The sequence below is a fragment of the Rattus norvegicus genome, chromosome 8, assembly GCF_036323735.1.
Source record: "Rattus norvegicus strain BN/NHsdMcwi chromosome 8, GRCr8, whole genome shotgun sequence".
Lineage (NCBI taxonomy): Eukaryota > Metazoa > Chordata > Mammalia > Rodentia > Muridae > Rattus > Rattus norvegicus.
Genome location: NC_086026.1, coordinates 88298359 through 88310314, shown reverse-complemented (window position 1 = coordinate 88310314; position 11956 = coordinate 88298359). Strand labels below are relative to the sequence as shown.

General features: G+C 44.9%; 1 protein-coding gene across 5 annotated transcripts in view; it reads left to right on the top strand.

Moving 5' to 3' along the window:
* The first annotated feature begins 580 nt into the window (after positions 1–580).
* Positions 581–11956, top strand: part of Slc17a5 (solute carrier family 17 member 5) — a 35238-nt gene continuing 23862 nt past the window's right edge. For 2 of the 5 annotated variants that reach the window (XM_063265787.1, XM_063265783.1), the window contains exons 1-3: positions 581–789; positions 10362–10558; position 11956. The exon at position 11956 is cut by the window's right edge and continues 233 nt beyond it. In XM_063265787.1, coding sequence (XP_063121857.1) covers positions 696–789; positions 10362–10558; position 11956 — 292 coding nt within the window. In that variant the 5' untranslated portion in view covers positions 581–695. The remainder of the gene's footprint in view (positions 790–10361; positions 10559–11955) is intronic. The other 3 variants (XR_010053993.1, NM_001009713.2, XM_063265784.1) reach the window with 3 other exon arrangements.

The window sequence follows — 11956 nt, the reverse complement described above, 5'->3', positions numbered from 1 at the left end:
GACTGAAGCGTTTTCCTACTTCCTCTTTCCTAGAGTCAGCAGTAGGAAAAAAAATCTGCCCAAATTAGATTTACAGAGAAAACTCCCCCACGCTCATACATCACGTGGCCTGCCTGCTGGGGATGTAGGTCTATGGTATGAGCGTTAGTCTAATATGTGTGAGGCCCTGGTTCAATCTGCAATACCTTCCTAAAAAGAAAAAGCAGCTGCCTACATAGGGGTTCACCTCTGAAAAGGGCAATTTGGTCAGACAAAACATGCTTTCCTTTGCTACTTTTCCACTTCAAAATCCATATGCTGTCATAAAACAGATAAAGATTGGCAACTCTACTACAGACATCTGGAAGGCAAATACTCCCTGTCCATTTCTCTAGCTCCCTATCACTACGAGATGCAAGCCCCCATCGCCGCCTGCTGGCTGCCCAGTGCCCCGGCTCTTACTAAGGAAAAAGAGACGTGTACTCCTCACCTCCCGCAACACACCTCGCGCCACGCCCAACCCAGCCCAGCCCACACAGGGGTTGCCCGAAACTAAGATGGCGCCTTAGGAACACGTAACCAGAGCTGGGCGGGGCCTAGGTGGTGCAGGGGGTGGAGCAATATCCTGTCTCACCCAGCCAGCGCGGCAAGGGGCTGTCCTGCCGAGATCTCTGTCAGCCAAGCAACGATAGTGGCACATCTGCTCTCCAGGCGTCATGAGGCCCCTGCTTCGGGGTCCGGCGGGAAACGATGATGAGGAAAGCTCGGACAGCACCCCGCTCCTGCCTAGCGCCCGGCAGATCGAAGCGGGTGAGCCGCGGGACCACCGGGAGGTTGCTAGTGACAGCGTTCCGGGCAGGCGGGTGGTTCCCGGCCGTGGGCTCCCCGAGTGACGGTAGGGTCGGGGGACAGGTAGCAGGTGTAAGCCTGTAGGACCGGACAGAGCTGCCTGTGGCGCTGGCCCGGCCGAAGCAATTCGGGATCGGATGAGTAGCCAAACCCAGTCAATGAGCAAAGGGCCAAAGAGCCTCTCGTTCTCCTCCAGAGGCCGCCAGGTTTCCGCCTATGCCGGTCTGCAAGCATGTGATCTGGTAGCGCCTTGTTCAGGGAAGAGAGACAAAAACAACAACAAAAGAGTTAACAGCTGTTGTGTGTGCGGAGAACAGTTGCATAATCCCGCGAATATCTTGACTTTGTACTGTAAGAGACCGAAATAATGCAGACATTTCTATTTTTTCCTTGTCTATCAGACTACAGTTTAAGTTAGGAAACAGGTTATTCTCAAGATAAGATATCTGTATTAATCTAAGATAATATGCTGTGCCAAAGGTCTTGCGGGTGATACTTGGAAAAGCATCTTCCCTGCTGGGGGGCGGTATAGTACTTGCCTGACAAGGTTCTAGTATCCATACCCACCGTCCCCCAAAACACAAGTATGTGTCTTCACTGGATTTCGCTACATTTTTGTAATGTAGCTTCCTGAAGCTACAGAAAACTAAAGGACAAATCGACTTGCACACACATAGGTGTGAGAAAGTCTTGAACTGGAAATTTGCATTTGTTGGCCTAGAACAGTCTTCTGTGGCTGTCTCTTTTGTTGACATTATCAAAGAATTCTTTCGTAACTGTTTTAACCATACATATGCAAATAGGGCATCCTTCCTAGTGTGAGTAACTACCCTACTTTCTGACTTTATTCTGACCACTTTTGTTGGCTTCTTGGTGATTTGTTTAGGTTTCGTTTTATTTTTAGAATAGTTTGTTGGGGAACTGGAAAGGTGGCTCAGCAGTTAGAGCACTGGCTGCTCTTCCAGAGGACGCGGGTTCAGTTCCCAGCATCCACATGAAAGCTTACAACCATCTGTAACTCCAGGTCAGGAGATCCAGCACCCTACTCAGGCACACATGCGGTACACAGACATAGATACAGGAAAGCATTCATATACATAACAGATTTTTTTTTTAATCTAAAATAGGATGTTTTATTTTGAAAATTGTAAGGCATCAGTGGGTTTGAACCTAGGACTTGCATTTTTTGGTTGGTTGGTTGGTTGGTTAGTTGGATAGATGGATGGACGGATGGTTTTCTTTGGTTTCTATTATGTAACTGAGGGTGACTTTGTACTCCTGATCCTCCTGCCTCCACTTCCTGAGTGCATAATAAGCAAGCACTCTGAACACTGATTTACTCCTCTAGCCCCTACTTTCCTCTTGGGTTAGAATTGAAGTTTGACACTCTGCCACTGTTCTAGATTCCTGTACCTGTGCTTCGTCATCATATCCTTCTCAGCGGCCCCGCCAGCTGCCAACCGCCTCTGCTGCAGACACTCGCACTTGAAGCTGCATATTAAGAAGTTCGCTCCCACCAGTTTGGTCAGGATATCTACCTTCTTGGCAGTCCTGTCTGTTCCACTAGGAGCCTTATGCCCCACAAAACTTAATTTCACACAAATGAAAAATAACCACACTTGTTAACATATGAGCTCAATCTCCAGGGTCCAGAGGAAGCAGTGATAGCAGTTCAGTTACTGAAGCTACTGTGTGCTGAGTAGTGTTCTGTGTGTTTGCAGTTCGTCCCCATCATTCTGTAACACGAGCTCAGTACAGTAAGCTCTTGGTGACACTAGCTATGGTTAGTAAACCGGCTGAGGCGAGGGAAGGTCCTATGTTCTCCCTGTGCCTCCCTCAGTCCCTGCCTCTGCATGTCCTCCTGCTTTTCTTCGAAGGGCTGTCCTCACACCCACCCCACCCCGGCAGCTACCTGGCAATTTCTGCTCATGGAGGGAGCCTCCATTAAATATCCCTCTTCCAAAAAAAGGCCTTTCCTGGCTAATCTCCCAAGATCGGCCAGGCCTCTTTTCTTCCTTACGTAGGTATGTAGCACTTTATTTTATTAGAAAAGCTTTCTCAGAGCCAGCCAGTGATGTTGCATGCCTGCCTTTTGTCCCAGCACTTGGAAAGCAGAGGCAGGTGGATCGCTGAGTTCAGGACCAGCCTGGCTTAGAGAGGAGAACGAGTTCCAGGATAGACAAGGCTAGACAGAGAAGCCCTGTCTTAAACCCCCTCCCCAAACAAACAAGCAAAAAGCATTCTCTCAGGTATGGCGATGGGGATTTCATGAATGTGCACTGTGATTTCCTGTGGTCTTTAATCCTCACAGCTCGGTTGAGATGGAAAGTTGGAGAGGACACCAGGGAAACCAGGAATGTTAAACACACAGGGTTGTCTCTTCAACGGAAGAGATGTATAACACGTTTTCCACCCAGAAGGCTGGCAGTGGATAGGGTTAAGAGCTTGGTGACCTGTGCTGTGTGTAGGGCCAGGCCATGCCTAACTCCCCAGACTTGAATGTTCATCCCAGCCTCTTCCCCAGACCTTTATCTCGGACATTGTCTCTCAGTCTATAGAACTGATCTTTACAGAAGAGGTCACTCGTACTTTGTGATGCCTTAAGCCTCATTGTAAACAGGGGATTGACTTAATTGTCACCAGGAAACATTTTTCCAAAATTGTGCTGTACTTAAATGTGCCTTAAACAAGCTGTCCATCCGGGGTTTGAACCACCACCGGCTGCTGAAGTGCGGTGAGCCTGATTCCCTTCTTGCCTGACGCGTATCAACACTCCCAGCGCTGTTGTTGGCAAAGAACCCCACAGTCAACACAAGGGGCTTGACCATCAGAGAGGGTAAGAACAATTTTCTTTACATAGAAGCAAAAGGCAGGAATTCGGTCGTCTTGACCAGGGAGTCAGGATCTTAAGTGAAAAAGTAGGAAGAACCATGGGTTCTAATCAGTCTTCTGTGACAGAGAACATTATACAATTATTGAAATGTTTGCTAAGACCCAGAGGGGGCAGCTGGAGAAATGGGTCAGCGGTCAAGAGCACTGGCTGCTCTTCCAGAGGACCTGGGTTCAATTCCCAACAACCATATGGCAGCCAGTTCCAGGAGATCCAACACCTTCACTTGTGTGTGTGTGTGTGTGTGTGTGTGTGTGTGTGTGTGTGTGTGTGTGTGTTTGTATGCAGGCAAAACAACAATGCACAGAGAAATAAAAATAAATTAGTGAATAGACCCAGAAGAAAATATATGAAAAGCAAGAGCTTTACAGCTCTGTACAAGTAACTGTAAAATGTAAACCTTGGCTTCCTAACCAAGTAACTGTTGATATTAAATATTGGAAGCGGGGATGGGGATTTAGCTCAGTGGTAGAGCACTTGTCTAGCAAGCACAAGGCCCTGGGTTCGGTTCCCAGCTCCGAAAAAAAAGAAAAAGAAAAAAAATATTGGAAGCACATAGGAACTAAAGGTGGGTAAATTTTCTGTCAATTATTTTGCAAGCTAGAATACAGTAATGCATTGCTTGGACTAGCTCAGAAGGATTATTTGAGAGCGAGAAAGAGAAACAAAGAGATGGGAGAAAAGACAATTTTCTGCTGAAACAGCCCTTGGCAGGGCAGGTCTGATGGAGTGCCACAACCGCTCAGGCATACCCAGGTCACCCATCTCTGTGCACCTGGGGCTCGTTCTCCTGAACCACGTGACTGGAACTCAGAGCCCTTGGTCCACAGGCCCTTCCTTCTGCCTGGCTCTGGCAGAGCTTGGAGCTGCTTGATACAACACCTGAGTTCCAAGGAAAAGTAGACAGGGCCCCGCAGCTGCCGCCTGAGCTAGGCACCCCCAGACTTCAGGGTGTTTAGAATTTTGTTTTGTTTTTCTCAAGATAGGGTCTCACTATGAAACCCTGGCTATTCGAGAACTCACTCTGTAAACCAGGCTGGCATTGAACTCAGAGCTCTTCCTGCCTCTGCCTCCAGAGTGCTGGGATTAAAAGCAGGCGCCCGATAATGTTATGCCGCCACCATCTGCTTCCAGATGGCTTTTCAAAAGGACAAGGCGCATATGTTTTATATACAAATTGCACATGCTCTACAAAAAAGATTGTTACCCCGCTGGTTGTACAGCTCAATGGTCTGACCTTGTTATCAGCCAGCTTTTAGTAGGCATTTCTCAGCCATTGAATATCTTAACTGACCTAGTATATAAATTAGCACATGAAGGACAGAAACTCGCTGTGAATGGAAACTGGCCTAACTTGAAAAGAAATGTTGCAGAAGAATTGTGAATGTAATGGGAAGGTGGAAACATATGGGATGAGGTCCTGGAAGTCTAACAGAAAGTAGGAACAGATGGGACAAGAGCAGCTCGGGGACAGAAATGGAAAAAGGTTCCGTGTGCTCCTTCAGCCGAGTTCCCTTGCTTTGAAAATAAAAGATAAATTAAAAAAGAAAATCAATCTTATTGAAACACGACAGGGATCCTGTTCTGCCGGCACCTCTGTCTCTAGAGAAAAGAAGCAGGAAGAGCCTGCCTAGGAGGGAAGCCAGGGACAGCCATGGCTGCTGCTGATACAGGTGCAGTCCCTGCTGACGCCTAGACCCAGCGCACATCCATCCAGTGGTGACTCCCAGAGGGAGCACCAGCAAAATAAGGAATCCTATCTCAGCCTTTTCATCAAAATGGAGACTTTCTCCTTCTTTCTTTTTTCTCTGTGTAGCCCTGGCTGTCCTGCAACTCGCTCTGTAAGCAGGCTGGCTTTGAACTCAGAGAGTTGTCTGCCCATGCCGTTCCAGTGCTAGAACTAGAAGCTTGCATTCACCATGCCCAGCTCAAAATATTCAACACTTTGTGGCCTGGTTTTGTTTAGTCGGTTGCTTGTTTTTTGCTTAAGATTTGTTTATTTTAATGTGCACTGGTGTTTTGCCTATATGTATGTCTGTGATTCCCTGAAATGTATGTCAGATTCCCTAGAACTGGACAGTCAGCTGTGAGCTGCCATGTGTGTGCTGGGACCCAGGGTCCTCCGGAAGAGCAGCTAATGCTCTTAACAGCTGAGCCATCTCACCAGCCCCCCAGTTCTTTTCTTTTTAAGACAGGGTCTCTACCTAGCCATGGCTGTCCTGGAGCTCAAAGATTCTCCTGTCTGTCTCCCAAGTGCTGGGATTAAAGGTTGTACTGCCACTGCCCAGCTTTTTTTTTTTTTTAATTTCTTTTTTTGGTACAAAAAAATTAAAAATAACTCTATAAATAGGCTTGAGATGGATTATAAGAAGGAAAATAGTATATTGGAATAAAATTTTTAAATATATCCTGTATAATACAGTGTCCAAGAAATGCAAACAGAATTGCATGTTTCTCAAATCTTGATAGAAACCAAAAGGAATTAAAGCAAAAGTACAATGAATAGAAGTTAGCTTATTTTGAAGTTTTCACCTAAAATTATTGTTGGTACAGCGTGAGAATTCCATTGCACCGGACTGTCTGTAAAATACAATGAAAACTAAAGCCTCCCATCAAGTTCTTCCTCCGTGAGACTGTTGTGCTTCGGTCTCTCTCACAGTTTTTCCCTTTACAGTGTCAGTTGTACTGATCCGCACTTTCTTTGCATGGGAAAACCCAATTGCTTTCTTCTCCAGAATTTTCTGTGACTGGTTCCCAGGTGCTTCTGAAAACCCTGTTACCTAGCAGGAGAGTCTTAAGCTCAAAGTTAAAATTGACTTAAATTTTAAAGCTCCTCAATAGCCAGGACATTTGTAGTACATGCCTTTGATCCAGCACTCAAACAGATCTCTGAGTTTGAGGCCAGTCTGGTCTGCAAAGTGGGTTCCAGGATAGCTAAGGCTATGCAGAGAAACCCTGCCTCAAAGAAAAGAAAAATAAATAGAAATATTCCAAATCTTTTTTTTTTTTTTTTGGTTCTTTTTTTCGGAGCTGGGGACCAAACCCAGGGCCTTGCGCTTCCTAGGCAAGCGCTCTACCACTGAGCTAAATCCCCAACCCCGAAATATTCCAAATCTTAAGTTTAGGTTTAAATCTTTAAAACTTAAAGCCCATTGTTAATTAAGTGGATTTTGTCTTTCTTTTAGTTTTATGCTTGCCCTTGGTCTGATAAGTGGTCAGACCCTGGCAAGGGAGGAAGTTATCGGAGGCTTACAAGAGCCTATCCTCTACTGAAGGCATTGTTTTGCATGGTATTTCAAGTTTCTGGCGCATAATTAGTAGTGAGTGTATATCAGCTTGACGTTTGAAATTACGGCTGTCTGTGTTTGGGGCTTTCTCTGCTCTCAGGTATATAGAGAGCTATGCTGGAATGTACTTTGGGTGTACACAGTACACTACAGGCATGCATAGGGCTCCTCATGTCCTAAGCTTTCTGGGATGCTGAACTGTTCATATGCATCAAAGTAGGTGCCATCTGGACCTTCGTTCATTTTCTGGAAAGACATAAACATAACCTGTGAACTCATCAGTCACAGAATGCAGCCCCGGGTGAGGCACAGGGAGCTAGGAGCTCCACAAAGATTCTATGATGCTACATATGGGATTTTACTTTGCCAAGTAACCCTTTTGATTTTTTGTTTTTTATTGTTATCTTTTTTGGTTTTTATTTGTTTGTTTGTTTTTATTTTTTTGAGACAGGGTTTCTCTGTGCAGCCTTCGCTGACCTAAAAATAATTCTGTTTGAGGCTGGCCTCAAACTCACAGAGATCCCCCTGCCTATGCCTCCCGAGTGATGGGATTAAAGGTGTGTGATGCCACTGTCCAGCATCAAATAACTATACATTTTCTTTCTAGGACTTATTACAACTAAGAAACGAATATGGTCATGCTTATATTAGCAAACACTTTAAAGAATTTTATAGTTTCTGGAATATTAGTCATGTTACTAAAACCCTTAAAATCCACAGTGTTAAGCTGTTGTGGAATGGCTCCATTAAATACTGACACACGATGCTACATTTAACATTTAACTAAAAAAAAATTTTTTTAATTAAAAAAAAATTAACTATGCTGACTTCATAAAGAATAATGCTTTCTCTAGTGCTCAAAAGTATTATGTCTTTAAGGAGACACTGCATAAAGTGTGTGTGTGTGTGTGTGTGTGTGTGTGTGTGTGTGTGTGTGTGTGAAAATTTCTAGAAACCAATCAATAGTAAGGGCCCTATTTTCGTCTAACATTGGGTCCAGGTTGTGTTTATGTCTTTCCAGAAAATGAACGAAGTCCTAGTTGGCCCCCACTTCGATGCATATGAACAAGATAGCATCCCAGAAACCACAGAACAAATAAATCATCTAAAGATAGATGACAAACCCATCAAGAGGAAGAGTAAGCCAAAAGCTTGGGAAAACATCAAGACTTTAACTCATGACTCCCAGACTGGGGAAACAACAAGGATTCAGTACAACTGACCCCAAAATGACACCGCTACATGCCAATTCTCCCTTGCTAATGCAGAATCCAAATGCCTTTTTGTCTGGGGATAACACACACCCGAATTGAGATACTGGGGTATTACTTGGTCATACTTAAAACTGTTTTTAGGCTTTTTTATTGCCAGTCCTGGGAATAGTTACTGATACACAAAGAGAGGTCTCAAAGATGGCCTGTGTGAATTGCGAGTTGGGTGGTTTGAGGACCGCAGTTTTACAGAATAGAGCTACTATAGATTATCTGTTGCTCAATCATAATCTTGGTTATCAATGGTTTCCTGGTATGTGTTGCTTTAATGTGTCAGATTCTTCTCACACTATTGATGGTCAGATTGGCGACTTACATAAGGAGATACATAGATGAAATCTCTCACGTGACTTTTGAATGGTTATCATGGTGAGGAAGGTTCTCTAGTCTTAAAATTCTCTTATGCTTACCTGTATTACTTAGACTAGCCGTAGTGCCAGTGTATTCAGCCACAGTCTCTATTGTAGCTACTGTTTTTTCCTTTAAAAAGAAAATTAGAAATGGGGAGATGTTTAGGGTACGTCCGAGGTCCTTGTGCTCACAGATCAGCATGAGGGAAACCAGGAATGTCAAACATGCTGGGTTGTCTCTTCAACAGAAGGGGTGTATACCTGTTTTCCTCCCAGAAGGCTGGGAGTGGATGTGGTTAAGAGCCGGGTGACCTTGTACTGTCTGTAGGGCCAGGCCGCACCTGACTCCCTGAGACTTTTGTTTATTCCAGACTCTTCCTCTCCAGACCTTTATCTCGGGCATTGTTTCTCTGTCGGTAGAACCCCGGGCTTGTGGGAGATGTCACGTGTACTTTACAAAGAGAGCAGAACTGTACACACGCAGAAAGTGCTCTCAGTTTAGAACTGAAAACCTTGAGGACAAAAAGGTCATTATCTTGTTTATTTCATCTAAGTAACTCTAACATCTAAGTACATGTGGCCAGAGCTAAGTCAACCCCAGGTCTCCTTCATTGTTCGCCTTGGTTCTCGGCCACACCCACACCACAGACCTGTGTGTATTACAGGCTGGTGTTGGTTTTGATGAGTGCTTTGTTTGTCATGCAAGCATGCTCTTGCTTTGAACTCAGTGTGCTGGGTGTCCAGTGGACCAGCTCTCTCTGCCAGGCAAACTTGTTTTACCTTGGATCAATTTCAAAGAGTATTCCAATGAATTCATAAGCACATTTCCCGTCCTAAAAATATTCCTGACTGAATGGGTTTACAGATGCAACCATTTTCATAAATCTGGTATCGATTTATTTATAGTGTAACTTTTAAAACTGTCTGGTGGTCTTGTATTTTATTTCCTGATTACTGACAGTACCTCAGAAAGGTAAGTTGCCTGACCTATAATTTTTAAGGATTGTCATTAATATTTTGAAACATTTTGCTCACCCCTACTTTTTTTAATTATTTGATACATATATAGTTTTGCCTGCATGTATGCGTACAGCGACCACGGATGGGAGAAGAGAGCAGTGGGTTCTCCAGAACTGGAGTCTCAGACTGTTATGAGCCTTGCTGTATGGGTGCTGTTCAACTAACCCCTTTCGGTTTCAGACTGTGAAGAGCAGTCAGTGCTCCTAACCACTGAGCCACCTCTGCACCCCCCTGCTCGCCTTTTAAAAACTATCTGTATATTTAGTGTCGGGGATGGGAGTCAGGACAACTTTGGGAAGTCGGTCGGTTCCCCTCATCGAGGTGCTTTCCCTGACCTGACAATCACCTTACACTGAGCTGTGTTGCCTGCTCTTCCTCCGCCCTCCTTCCTCAGCCTCCAGACCCAGATCTCACTCATGTGACAAAGCCACATCAACCAGGGCACGAGGAGAAATGAACAACGTGCAGCAAAAGAGGGGAACTATAAAAAAAATACTGTGATGAGAAAAATGATACAGGAGTCAGGCAGTGGTGACACACACCTTTAATCGCAGCACTCTGGAGGCAGAGGCAGGCAGACCTCTGAGTTCAAGGACAGCCAGGGATACACAGAGAAACACTGTCTTGAAAAACCGAACAAATCTTCTTTTAAAAAACTTCCTCTCATGATTTAGAAATCATATGATTCTAAGTTTTCTCCCCATCTTAATTTCAGCTCCAGCATGCTGCTCTGCTCGGTACAATTTAGCACTGTTGGCGTTCTGTGGTTTCTTCGTTCTCTATGCTTTACGGGTGAACCTGAGTGTGGCGCTAGTGGACATGGTAGATTCCAACAGCACTCTGACTGATAACAGAACTTCCAAGGAGTGTGCGGAACACTCTGCCCCCGTAAAAGTCCACCACAACCACACAGTAAGTGCTGTTTCTAAACAAGAAGTGGATGTACCTAAAACCAAAATACTAATGAAAAGTATCTGCCTCTGTCAGAAAGAAACCAAAATGCTGGGGAGTTTGGTTTGGGTTGGTTTTGTACTCTCCAGGTCGGGTCTTTCTCTGTCTTGAGAGTTAATTGAATATTTAAGTTAAAATTATAGCTCACGCTTCCACATACATTGATCTGTTTGGAAAGTAGTTTTTCAGGCTCCCGAGGAGAACCTGAAGACATTTCTTTGGTACATCAGAAGATTTGATTGTTTTAGAGTATTTTTGTTTTTCAACTCTTACTGTCTTGGAACTCACTCTGAAGACCATGCTAGGCTTGAACTCAGAGACCTACCTTCCTCTGCCTCTTGAGTGCTGGGATTACGGGTGTGTGCCACCACCACCCAGCTACTTTAAACCCTTTTTAATTTTTATTTTATTTATCTATGTATTTTATGTAGGAGTGCTCTGTCTGCGTGCCAGAAGAGAACATCCCATCACAGATGGCTGTGAGCCACCATGTGGTTGCTGGGAACTGAACTCAGGACCTCTGGAAGAGCAGCCAGTGCTGTTAGCTGCTGAGTCATCTCTTAATAAGTGGTTTTTCCAGGATTTTATTGGATGGGACTTTGTTGTTGTCGTTGTTGTGTAAGACACAGTCTCTGTCTGCATAGCCTTGGCTATCCCAGAACTCACTGTGTAGAGCCACATATCACAGAGGAATGTCTGTCCCTGCCTCCTGAGTGCTTACATTAAAGGCAGGCACTGCCACAGCCCAGCCCAGGCCGATGGCTAAGTCAAGGTTGTTCCAGAGCCTCCCAAGTTCTCCTGTAGGGCAGCATCATAGACTGGCACACCTGTGACGTTTGTGTTCTTTATCCCCTCGATTCTGGAAGCGTGCGTGGTAGCAACTTACCTACCCTCTAATAAGCCTGTGCCGGGTCTTTGGGATGAAGAACCAGAAGCAAAAACAACTTGGGGAGGAAAGAATTTATTTTATCTTGCAGCTTACAGTTCCTCATGAAGGGAAGTCAGTGCAGGAAGCTGGAGGCAGGAACTGAGGCAGGAACTGAGGCAGGGACCATGGAGAAACACTACTTGCTGAAATCTGTCCCATAACCTGCTCAGCTTGCTTTTTATAGCCCAGGACCACCTTTCCACAGTAGCCTAGGCCCTCCCACATCAATCGTCAATCATGAAAATACCATTCAGACTGACCAATGGGCCCGTCTGATGGTGGTTCATTGAGGTTTCCTCCTCCCCGATGACCCTTGCCTACGTCAAGTTGAAAAAAACCGCAGCCAGCACCACTTGCGTGCTTTGCAGTCCGAATCAATAGTTCCACATCTTAAAGGATTGTTTTCCTTTCTACTTTTCTTTTTTAACAGG